This window comes from Chenopodium quinoa, unplaced genomic scaffold, assembly GCF_001683475.1.
Source record: "Chenopodium quinoa cultivar QQ74 unplaced genomic scaffold, ASM168347v1, whole genome shotgun sequence".
NCBI lineage: Eukaryota > Viridiplantae > Streptophyta > Magnoliopsida > Caryophyllales > Amaranthaceae > Chenopodium > Chenopodium quinoa.
This window is the reverse complement of record NW_018744072.1, coordinates 1,681,005-1,694,007: the sequence shown is the minus strand read 5'-3', so window position 1 is coordinate 1,694,007 and position 13,003 is coordinate 1,681,005. Positions and strand designations below refer to the sequence as shown.

Genomic DNA, 13,003 nt, shown 5'->3' with positions numbered 1-13,003 from the left:
AAAAAAAAAAAAAAAAAAAAGACTTCCTTTACATTGTGGACCCTATGAACCATCACCAATCACATGCAAACACAAGTCATTTATATCATCATAGTCGATATACGCATACGAGGTGTCAAAAACTGACTGATTCACAAAAGTCCGATCAAATCTGTCTAATTTAAAGAGACTCGATTTAGATTTAATCAGTATAGTCATGTAAACGCAATAATTATGCATGACCCAAATGCTAAATGGCTCGACCCAATCAGACCTAACCGAAGCCCGTTCGATGACTCGAACCCTCTCAATTATTACATCATAGAATCTTTCATTCATATCATACACCCATCACACTTGATTACCAACCCACCCTTGCAAATCTCTTATCCTCTGCCTTTAAAAGCGAACAAGTCCCAAAGGATACACTTACAGTCTGCCTCACTCACTTCTCTAAACATGTCTTCTTCCTTGCTTTTTTGTTTGTTGTTCTTCCTAATTACTGTCAACTTAAATGTAGTTTTAACTACTAATTCAACAAATAAACACTCTTCTAGTTCAACTAAACAACCCTCAAATTCCACTAAGATTGGTAATGGTTACCGTTTAGTTTCCGTTGAAGAAACCCATGATGGTGGTTTCTTAGCTTACTTGCAAGTTATCAAGAAAAATAAAATCTATGGCCCTGATATTCCTATGTTGCGCCTTTTTGTCAAGTGAGTTTGCTTTACCCCTTTTTTTTTTTTATAAACTTTAATCTCTTGATTTTTTTTTCAATTATTGGTGCTTTTGATTTTTTTTTGTTTGTTTGTTTAAAGATTTTTGCCTAGATTAGATCGAGGTCTGGAATGTGATACTTCCTGCGATTCTTTTTTGTTTTTTTACATTTTGACTCAATAATGTGGTTATTTGGTTGACATACACGTACCTCAAAATATTTTATATATTACCACTAGACGAACATTGCAACTTTACGAAAAGTGGTACATTCACCATGGCAATTTTATTTAAAATTTTTACCTTAGCTTCGAGGAATTTTATCTTCATTATTCAATGTAAATTTAGGATAATAGCTCCCTAATTTTATACCTTCCTATTTTTGGTGGTTCAATTAGTTTAATTATGTCTTTATAATTATGTAGATGAATGTACATTTTCCTCTACATTGCCACATTTGCCAACTTAATGTTAATGAGATCTAATTTAGCCCATTTAGATTATCCAATTCTTGTAATAATATGTGTAAGACCGTCTGACACGAGACCAGCTAATATAGATTTCCGATTTATTAGCATAACAGTTGGCATATTTTTGACAATTTTACCCTTTTTTACAGGCATGAAACAGAGGAACGTTTAAGGGTACACATTACAGATGCAGAAAAACCCAGATGGGAAGTACCTTATGATCTTTTACCAAGAGAAAAACCTCCCTCATTAAAAAACACCCTAGGAAAATCCAGAAAAATCCCTCTTTCTGATTCTAAAATCTCAGGAAATGAGCTTATTTTCAGTTACACAGTTAGCCCATTTACCTTCACAGTAAAAAGAAAATCAAACGGCGAAATCCTTTTCGATACAAGCTCGACACAATCCGACCGGTTTAACAGTTTAGTATTTAAGGACCAATACCTTGAAATTACCACAAAATTACCCTCCGATGCTTCACTATATGGGCTTGGTGAAAATACCCAACCACATGGTATTAAACTTTACCCGAATGACCCTTACACACTTTATACCTTGGATATTTCAGCTATTAATCTTAATACCGACTTATACGGGTCGCACCCGGTTTATATGGATCTTAGAAATGTTGGTGGGCAACCCTTAGCCCATGCTGTTTTGTTGTTGAATAGCAATGGGATGGATGTTTTTTACAGTGGTAACTCCTTGACTTACAAAGTAATCGGGGGCGTTTTCGACTTTTACTTCTTTTCGGGTCCCTCTCCTCTTGATGTTGTGAATCAGTACACTAGCTTGATTGGGAGGCCTGCTCCTATGCCTTACTGGGCTTTTGGTAATTTCTCATCTTATTACTCATTAATCCCTTATTTCGCATTATTGGGCCTTATTTCGCATTATTGTTTCGTTGGTTGATAATCTCTCTGTCCCTAAATTAAATAATACGTTCATGTTAGTCAATGTCGCGTAATGTTAGAATTGAGTTCAAGAGACCCTTCCCGCCTTTAACATTGATTTAATTAACGTACAAAATTTAGAAAGTCACGTATTATACTATTATTTGGCGTGACCAATGTTGGAGCTTATGATCTATGGTTTGTGTATCTATAATATGGCCAGATAAATTATGTTGCACATGAGAGAATGATGCTGATTTTGAGCTCTAAGAATAGAGTATATTTGCGTCAATTGTTTAACATTATCATCCCTCTCTAATCAGCATTAATATATAATTAAGGACACAATTTGTTTAAACACCGCGATTTGAGGGATCTGCTTTCATGTTTATTTGCCATCCCTTGGGCTGCGTTGCTCGGGCCATTTGTTTGTTTTATTAATATAAATTGGTGTAAATTCATGCATTCTATGGTTTTTACAGATTTAGGTACAACACATCAAATCTTACTTGGCTTAAACGGTGATCTACTCATATTATTATTATATATTTATAAACTCAATATTTGTCAGTATCATAGGGCCCTGGATTGATTTTTTCCATATGATTGGTTACTAAAAACACCCATATTTAGGAAAAAGGAATCAAATAAGAGTGATTAATGTATGTTCTAGGGTATTGTAATGGTACCTTTTGTCTCCTCATTTCCTTTTTCTTAGTAATGTTAATTTAAATTGATTAATAGGTGAACTTTCATAAATGATATATGTTGTAACGTTTATAAAACGGATGAAAGTATATAAGTTTCATTTATTGATTAATGATGGTTTTGTCCTGCAATTCATAATCGCTAAGTTCATTATATGATTGAGTTAGGAATTTTGGCACACAATATTTTAAGATGAGGTGTTTCCAATTGTTATCCACTTCACTAAATTTTTTTTTGGAAAGCCAAGTAAGAAAGTAAGCCTCCCTTTATTTAAGTTTGTTGTAAACAGTGCATCGATTTTACTTGTTACTTCAAATACTTATGTCTTTTTGATTAAGGTTATTAAAAGTCTAGTTACGTAGCCTTAAGTATGTACTATGTATTCCTCGGAAAAAAAGAGAGGAAGAGTGTCTCGGAACAATTGAGAGCTACAGTATATAGTTATAGCCTAGTATTGAACAAACTCCATAATATTCTTCCTATTGTGAGTTTATGACTAGATAATAGTATTCAGAAACCAAAACTTTTGTTTGGAAAATCTCACAAATCTTGCCTATGTAAAAGGAGGAAGAAAATCTTATGACAAAAATCTTTAACGTACTACAAATTAGAGTCATCATTGATGTGAGTAGAAAGTTTTACACATTTCTTGTTCAACGTGGAAGAATAGAAAACGACTTTTGCAGTTGGCTGGGCTATTTCCCCAAATACACTCATCAAAAGCAGCAACTAAATAAAGTGGTCCTTACAAGTAGATAGCATTTTCTGCATTCACGTTTCTTATTATAAAAAATATCTCACATGTTATACTTTTTCTTCCTTTGTTTTTTCTCTTCTTTTCGGCCCACATTTTATACTTTTTTTGTAAGTATCCTATCTATTTTGCACACTAATCAAAGTTTTCACAGAGAAACATATTTATACTTAAAACTTACCAATATGAAGTACTAAAGGTTGAGGCGGTGACCAAATAGAGGCATCGCTCTTTTACCATCTCATAAGATTCATTCGAGGGATTTCCCACATTTTATACTTTTACCATCTCTTTTACCATCTCTTTTACCATCGCTCTTTTACCATCTCATAAGATTCATTTGAGTTAGATAGAAGAACCGATTATATGATCCAAAACAAGCCGAATACTACCTCCTTGTGATACACATTGTAAAGCCTTGTCTCTACATTTTAGGCTTTTAGCTCCAATTATTTATGTTTGGTAGGTACACTTAATGGAAGAGAGACAAGTAGGTGATGCATTAAACTACTGTTTAGGGGTTTGGACCATTTTTATAAAGTGGCTCTCTTCAGATTTCATAGTCTTAACATTTATGTCATGGTTAATTGGTTATCACTCATAGTCTCATAACTGCTAGTAGTGTAATAATATAGTCACTTAACTCCAGATTTTTCTGCTGATTTCTCTCAATCCTTAGCTGCTAATATGTTGTTCCAAGTTCCATGTGCTTTATTTATCTCTGCTTTATTTGGTTGAGTGAAAGCATTAACTGTTATCTGTTCGATACATCAATGTTTTGTTTCTTGCTGCTCCTTACGAAAATAAGGTTGATGGCTAATACACCCTACTTAATGGTTATGAAGGAAAGAAGAGTATAACATATTGTCATATACACTAGCTAGCTATTTATAGATATCAACTTACCATTTTAGTGCTTGTATAGTGTGTAAAAGTTTTGGCATAGGCATTTCCCATAGGTAGTTCCTTGTGGCGATATTTGTAGCAAAAAACCATAACCCAACCCAAGTTATTGGTTATTTAAATGGTTAGAAAAATCTGGCAATAAACCCAAAAGGCCAAAATTGAGGTGTCTTGAAACCATACCGAATGACGAATCTCAGACTCTACCTCCTGAATTTGACCCGAATTGAACCTGAAATTAACTTGTTTGCCCCTCTATAGAGTATCCAGTTGCCTCTGCTATTCAGTGGTGCTAAAAAGAAATTGTGAGTTAGGAGTTTTATTTCCTTCTTGGTGATTGTAGCCCGCTCAATTAAATGCATATGATGAAACAGAATTCCTGTCCTCTTTTCTTACTACTTAGAACATTTCTATTCTTGTATTGGCTTGAAGTTTTTCTCTAGATCCAACTGCTTGTGTCATTAATCCTGTAGGTCTCATCTACTGAGATAGATGTTACTGGTTGTGAATTGAAGGTGTTTGATGTGTTATATCTGCTTTGTTTAGTTTTGGTTTAGAAAGGAGAAGCATGCTACTGATATGAATATATTTGAGTGACCTTATCTGGTGTTATGAGTTGTGTCGATTAGTGAAGCATACATATTTTGTCGATAGAGTGATGTATTCTTCTTTCTAGCGTTCAAAATGAGCAAAGAAGAGAACATAGCTGACATTCTTTTGGATTGACAGGTTTCCACCAATGCAGATGGGGTTACCATAACCTTTCCGTGGTTGAACATGTAGTTGAGAACTACAAAAAGGCACAGATTCCACTTGACGTGATCTGGAACGACGATGATCATATGGATGGGCACAAGGACTTCACCCTCAACTCTGTTAATTACTCGCGTCCAAAGCTTTTGAACTTCCTTGAAAAGATTCATGCTCGGGGAATGAAGTATATAGTCATCATTGATCCTGGTATTGCTGTTAACTCGACTTATGGAACATACCAAAGAGGCATGGCTGATGATGTTTTCATCAAGTATGAGGGAAAGCCTTACTTAGCCCAAGTGTGGCCTGGGGCTGTTTACTTCCCTGATTACCTCAACCCTAAAACAGTAAATTGGTGGGTAGATGAAATCAAACGGTTCCATGAACTTGTTCCAGTTGATGGCTTGTGGATTGACATGAACGAGGCCTCAAATTTCTGCACTGGGCTTTGCAAAATCCCAGAGGGCAAAAAGTGTCCCTCTGGCGTTGGACCTGGATGGGAATGCTGCTTAGACTGCAAGAATATAACAAAAACAAGATGGGATGATCCACCTTATAAGATAAATGCTTCAGGGATCAGTTCACCTATTGGTTACAAAACCATTGCTACCAGTGCAGTTCACTACAACGGCGTTTTGGAGTATGATGCTCACAGTCTATATGGCTTTGCAGAAACAATTGCGACTCATAAGGGACTTCAAGCCATTGAAGGTAAGCGGCCATTCATTTTGACACGCTCTACTTATGTGGGGTCTGGCCATTATGCTGCTCACTGGACTGGTGATAATCAAGGAACATGGAATGATCTGAAGTACTCAATTTCTACCATGTTGAATTTTGGTATATTTGGAGTGCCAATGGTTGGTTCCGATATATGTGGTTTCTATCCTCAACCTACGGAGGAACTTTGCAACCGTTGGATTGAATTGGGTGCTTTCTACCCATTCTCTAGAGACCATGCTAATTACTACTCACCGAGTCAAGAGCTCTACGTCTGGGATACAGTTGCTGAGTCAGCTCGAAATGCCTTGGGTATGAGGTACAAGATTCTTCCTTATCTTTACACATTAAGCTATGAGGCACACACTACTGGTGCTCCGATTGCTAGACCGCTATTCTTCACTTTCACCAACTACACAGACTGTTATGGATTGAGCACACAGTTCTTGCTTGGTAATGGTCTGATGGTATCGCCTGTTCTTGAGAAGGGAGCCAACAGTGTGAAGGCACTTTTCCCTCCCGGCTCCTGGTATAGTATGTTCGATATGTCTCAGGCTATTACTTCCAAGGCAGGCAAATACGTCACCCTTGACGCACCATTGCATGTGATCAACGTACATCTATATCAAAACAACATACTTCCGATGCAACAAGGTGGAATGACCTCGAAAGAAGCAAGGGCAACACCATATCATCTTGTAGTGACTTTCCCAGCTGGGGCTAGTCACGGACAAGCCAAAGGGAATCTCTTTGTTGATGAGGATGAACTCCCTGAAATGAAACTGGGAGGTGGATCCTCGACCTATGTCGATTTCTATGCAACTGTGGATCAGAATATGGTCAAGGTTTGGTCAGAAGTTCAAGAGGGCAAGTTTGCCGTAGACAAAGGGTGGACTGTTGGGAAGATATCTGTGTTGGGATTGGGTGGAAGTGCAGGATCTGTCGCCATTCAAGTTGATGGAAATGAAGTAACGAGTGCATTAGACATAGCTACAACATCATCAGAACAAAGTTACCACATACAGTCTGATGTAGATGCTGCGATGAAGACCGTGATGGTACAGATTAGTGGGTTGTCTTTGCCTATTGGGAAGAATTTCGCCATGTCCTGGAAAATGGGTGTTTAGGTTTTGTGGATGATTCAATGCATTCAATTTGTAGACCAGCTTCTTCATATATTTAGACAGATGATTCCTGATTTTTGTGCACAATTCCCTAACAGGAAGGGCAAGGAAAAGAGCAAACTTTGTGAGCATCCTTTTTCCGAAAAATAGACTAAATGAATTAAGTTGTAAGCAAGTATAGTTGCATTATGGTACGCAGTTTATTCTGGATTTTAATAAAAAAAATTCATGCTCTTACAAGTTACAATAACAATCAAATTCTCATTTAGAATTCATTTTCCTGAACAAAAAGTTCAAAGAAGAAATATAACTAAGAGTGATATAATATTTTGTACAATTATATTCATCATATTATTTGCCTTTTTTTCCAATTTAGGTCATATTGTCTCCACTTTAGGCGGCGTTATCTTTTATCTTATTTTTGCTAACTTTTAATTTTACTAGTCTCTTATGAGATTAAAACAAGTGTAAGTATTGACAATAGGGTTCTTGATTTAGAACCTTAGTTATTGGTCCAAAAATTGACCATTATGTGGTCAGTTTTTGAGACATAAAATTTCTAAACCATCAAGATAAGCGTAAATTGACAATCATTTATAGGTGTTTTGCCAACAGAGATTATAACAGAAGAAATTCATTGATGAAAAATTGTGAGTTTTACCAACTTATTAGTTATTACCACTGGACAAGAATATTGATAAATGAAGAATCTTTGATAAAAAAAAAATCAAAACTTATATTGAGAAATAGTTGTCCATGTAAATATGAAAGATGTGAGGATTTGAATCGAGATGAGCCTGAACATAAAGTTGACATGTGAATTTAAATTAATTTTTTACATCGAAGAATAAGATGGAGGAATATACATTAACGTAATTCATATAAGACTAGTAATCTCTACCGATTAGCTATTACCAATTAATTATTAGACTTAAATTTCTTTTATGTCACTAAGATTGCCACATTTAAGGAATTCATTATTTTAAAACTTGATTGAAGTCTTGCATTATCTTCTTTCCAATTTTTAAGCCTATATCTCTCCTCTTATAAGGTTAAGGAACAAAGTCAATGGGAGAATCATAGAAAGAATACAAAGCAATCTTAATAGGATGGAGAGAGTATGTGATTAGACTCTAAGATTTAGAGTGTGTTTGTACGATCAACCTATATTATCTTTTCCTTCCCCTTATTTCAAACAAAATGTATTTTGATACACTCACATATACGTTAAGTGAACAAGAGTTTATATTATATGGACTACAAAGTATAACTTTAGACTAGTTCAAATAATATCGTTTGAGAATATTCATACAAAGTTAAATTAAACAGAGCCTTAAGTTTATGCTTGCCCAACGAAAATTACTTTATTTAGTAAAATAGTATCGACGTATTGTTGATAGGATCTTGATAGGTAAACTTGACAAAACTGACCTAACCCGATACACACAATAAACAACCCAAGACAAACAAATCAACCTAAAGGCTGAAATGTTTGAAAAGGCCCATTTAAAGAGATTGAGGCCGTTTGACTCGCAATAGGCCTGGTCAATTGGTTGTCATTAATGACATTCCTATAAAAAGGTATCCTTAATCAACCCTAGATGAAAAGAATTTAGGGTTTATTTGACATCTTTTTTTTTTTTTTTTCCAGTTTTTTTTGAATTTTTTAAAACAAAAAATTCAAAATAGGAAACAAGAAAAAAGAGTTTTCACTTTTTTGTTGTCAGTTTATAAAATTATCATGATTTTAATAAATTAGCTAATTTATAATTCATTATTGGAAAATGCTATATGTAGCTCTAGCCTCTAAGGGCTATATATATAAGAAGCTAAAGAGGAAAGTACCAATGAAATATATTCATTAATCACATTAATTTGTGGGGTGATTTTGTTATGCATTTCTAAACTTATACTAAAAAAGGAAAGATATTAAAAGCTTATTTGTAGCCCTAAGGGCTATGTATAGCATTACCCTTGATTATTTGACATATATCATATGATTTTGAAAAATAAAAAGCCAAATAACATAAAACCAGTTAATGACAAGGGAACTCTTATTAATTTGATTTTAAAGTAACAATCATATAAACATTGTTGTAATTATTCGAACTAAGGAACTTGTTTGATCAAATTGATTAACGTTTTTTGTTGATCAAATGGCAATCTCGTAAATACCTTGCCTCGTATTCCGTAAAAAATTGAAAAAAAAAAATGCGCATGTGATCAGATGCCAGCTTTAAGTAACGTTATGCCTATAACGCCTGGTTAACGCTCTAGTAAACGGTGAATGGAATTCCGTCAATGAAGGGGTTAACTTGGTTGTACTTTTTTACCGTGGAGAGAGAAAGTAAATTAAGTAACTTTAAGGAGAAAGTAAATTAAGAGTATTAGGGAGATCGAGAAGGCCATTAAATTTCTGGAATTTGCGCTCGGCAAAGAGGTAATTTTTCTCGTCAATTCTGGCAATCGTTTTATTATCAACTGTTCATCGATGGTAGTTGTGAAATGTGGTGGTATTTGTTGGTAACGTAATTACTTGTTTAAGTGTCGTGATAATGAGAAAATTGGTGTTAATTAGTACTGGTTTAATTGAGGAAAGTCAAGTTAAATAATTCGGAGTACTGGTTTAATTGTGCAAATTCATGTGGATAAATACGTACGAATGGTTAAATTGATCAGATTCAAGTTATTAGATTTGGAGTATTGGTGTAATTGAGCAAAGTCATGTGAATAAATACGGATTAATGGTTTAATTTAGCAAATTCAAGTTAATGTAAGTTGAAAAATAGTTGTAAAATTGTAGGTTTTCCGAAAAAATAATTAGAGATTAGTTGTTATATTCAGTAATTAATTGTAAAATGTTAGGTTTATTGTTTTCAGTAGTATAATGTATAATTTAGGCTCATTTGACTTAATGCTGTGCTACAGGTACTCTTATAATTTAGTCAGTAACTATTGACCATTAATGTGATAATATGGCTGGCGATGTGGGTGGTGATTGTGATTTTTTGGCTTCTGACTGATAATTTGGGTGGTGGCTGGCCTGATTTTGTAGATGACATTGATCTTATGCCTCCAATGTCCCCAATCCGCGAAGGACAATCTACTAAAATTGTTGAATACCGTTCTCTCATTCAACCATTAATGTGATAATATGCCGGTGTGAATGAGGATGGTGAGTGGGAGTTAAGGAAGGTCATTAATGAGCACAGTCACAAACAAAATCCTAGTAACGCGATCTTAGTTAAAGAATATAGGATAAAGAACTACACCTCAAATGTTAGGAAGACTGTTAAATTTCTACGAAGAGGGTGTACCTGTTTCCAAAATTCGTAATGGCTTGTCGCATGAGAAGGAGGTGTTGCCTTCACTTAAGGACATGCAACATGAGGTTACAAAGCTAGGAAACTGAAAATGGAGTGGGGTGATGCGACAGCCATGATGGCTTATTTTGAGCGGATGCAAGCGGACAATCAGAACTTTTACCATTGTCACCGCCTAGACCAATTTGGTCGGTTGAAGGATGTTCTATGGGTGGATGCCAGGAGTCGGGCTGCGTATGAGTACTTTGGTGATTTAGTTTGGTTTGATGCTACTTATTTAACCAATCAATATGAATTTCCACTTGCAAACTTTGTGGGTGTGAACCATCATGGGCAGTCCATCCTATTGGGTTGTGCACTAGTTTCGCGCGAAGATGCTGAAACTTATGCATAGGTTTTCCGACAGTGGCTTGCTTGCATGGGCAACAGAGCTCCACGAGCTATTCTGACTGATCAAGCAGCCTCTATGAGGAAGGCCTTGGCAGAAACAATGCCCAGCTCCAGGCATCGTTGGTGTATATGGCATATTGTTAAGAAGTTTCCTGAGAAACTAGGAAAGTGTGACAAGTAAGTGCTTGGTTCATTGTTCTTAGTGTTGTTTTTGTTCATTTGTTATGTGTATTAGTGTCATTTGGGTATTCTGGAAAATAACCGTTTAATTCCTGGGATTTTTCCTGTTTTGTTGTGCATATGTGATTCTTGTACTGTTGTGTGCTGATATTATGTGTCTGTGTCAAAGGTGGATCTAATTTACAGTAGTTGATGTTTTGTTTTTTCTTGGATATATGCTTCTTAAATTTCCCTTTGTTAATTCACATGTGGGTATTCTATACATTTCATTGTTAAAGCACACCTCTGTTAATTCATTTGATCCTTAAAGTTGCCTTGGTTTATTGAATTGATGTCTGCTAATGTACCATGTACCATGGCTGTTCATTTGAAATCCGTTAGTATGAAAAGTGTTGTTAATGTAGCAATTTTATGTTTGTGGATTCTGTGACATTAGGTACAAATATTTCAAGAGTCCTTTGAAGGCCATAATATATGAGAGTTTTTACTGTGGGAGAGTTTGAAAGAAGGTAGTTGGATTGCATTAAAAAATATAAGTTGGGAGGAGAATGAGTGATTGGAGGGTTTGTTTGAGGAGAGACATGTGTGGATCCCTGCATTTATGCGCGAGTATTTTTGGGCGGGGATGAAAACCACGCAGCGAGTGGACAGCATAAACAGTTTCTTCAATGGGTTCGTTAATCGGAAAACCAAATTGTGTGAATTCCCCCGTACGTTACACCAGAGCAAATGATAAAGAGGGTTAAAGATGAGAATGAAGCTGATGCGAAGGCTACCAAATACATCAGACGCCTTGTGAGTGGATTCAAACATGAAAAATTGTTTCAAAAGCTATACACCGATGCTAAGTTCCAGGAAATTCAAAGAGAACTTTCCCGGATGATGTACTGTTATGATGGGGAGGTAAGTGTTAGCGATGAGAGCACGATTCGGTATGTGATTGATGATAGGGTGTGGATTGTACCGGAAGGTGAAAGTGAGGAGGTAATCACAGATCAACGTTGCAAGTACTCCATCTTGTTTAATCCAGTGACAAAGGAGGTTACATGTGATTGTAAAAAGTTTGAAACTCATGGCATCCTATGCAAGCACTACATTCGCGTCTTGGATAAGAATATGGTGGTTGAGATTCCTGACAAATACATTCTTGATAGGTGGCGTAAAGATATTGTTAGGAAGCACACTAGAGTGAGGGTTGCGTACCATGATCCCATGCAAACCCCTGAGGTTATAAAGTTCAACAAAATGATGAATGTATTTGAGCCAGTTTGTGACGATGCTGCAGCTGCTGATGATGACACACTTGACATAGTCATCAAAGCCTTATCTAAATATATCACCATCCATAGCTGTAATTTATGCCAATCGGGCCACTAAACAATCATTGTATTTAACGACATACAGGTCCACTGGGTGTTTGCAGCAACTAATTCCCCACTTACCACAACACATATCCAAAATTAACAAAACAAACACGACAAAATGGCAATTTACCTCAGTGAATCTGAAATTGGCATCACGTAACCCAGATGAAATTAACATAATAATAAACTCACGTAGCTAAAACTCACATAGCTAAAACGAATCTGATATTGCAAATAATTAATTCAATTTACGAAAACTAATGACATTTATTCGGAAACCTACCTAGAAGTCTCAATCAGTATATAACCATGTACTTTCATCTGACATTTAAATAGCAACTTAACATTAAAAACCATGCCAGCTCAGATTGCATATTAGCCAATCTCGAATTAGATCCAATTCTACAATAACTAGGGGTGGGACTTTTCAAACCGAACCGTGAAACCGCCCGTTATCGAACCGAACCATCACGGACCGATCCGTTTATAAACCGATAAATATAAACCGAAAACCGAACTGAACCGTTCAATATCAAACCGAAACCGAATCGAACCGCTCAATGTCAACCCGTTACGGACCGTAAACCGATAACAAACCAAACTGTGCAAATCCGAACCGAAACGAAACCGAACCGAATGGTTTATAAACCCGTTAATGACCCGAACCGTTTATAAACCGAAACCGTTTAAACCGAAAAAAACCGTTTAAACCGAACCATTTGTAA

General features: G+C 35.8%; 2 protein-coding genes across 2 annotated transcripts; both read left to right on the top strand.

Moving 5' to 3' along the window:
• The first annotated feature begins 234 nt into the window (after window positions 1–234).
• Window positions 235–7,271, top strand: LOC110691223 (alpha-xylosidase 1-like). Its single transcript, XM_021868133.1, has 3 exons — window positions 235–695; window positions 1,316–1,998; window positions 5,154–7,271. Exons 1-3 carry the CDS (start codon window positions 439–441, stop codon window positions 7,022–7,024), a joined length of 2,811 nt encoding a protein of 936 aa, XP_021723825.1. The 5' UTR covers window positions 235–438; the 3' UTR covers window positions 7,025–7,271.
• Window positions 7,272–9,959: 2,688 nt separating this feature from the next.
• LOC110691318 (protein FAR1-RELATED SEQUENCE 6-like) lies at window positions 9,960–12,386 on the top strand. The gene is made up of 2 exons (XM_021868240.1): window positions 9,960–10,911; window positions 11,351–12,386. Exon 2 carries the CDS (start codon window positions 11,644–11,646, stop codon window positions 12,289–12,291), a length of 648 nt encoding a protein of 215 aa, XP_021723932.1. The 5' UTR covers window positions 9,960–10,911; window positions 11,351–11,643; the 3' UTR covers window positions 12,292–12,386.
• Window positions 12,387–13,003: the final 617 nt, after the last annotated feature.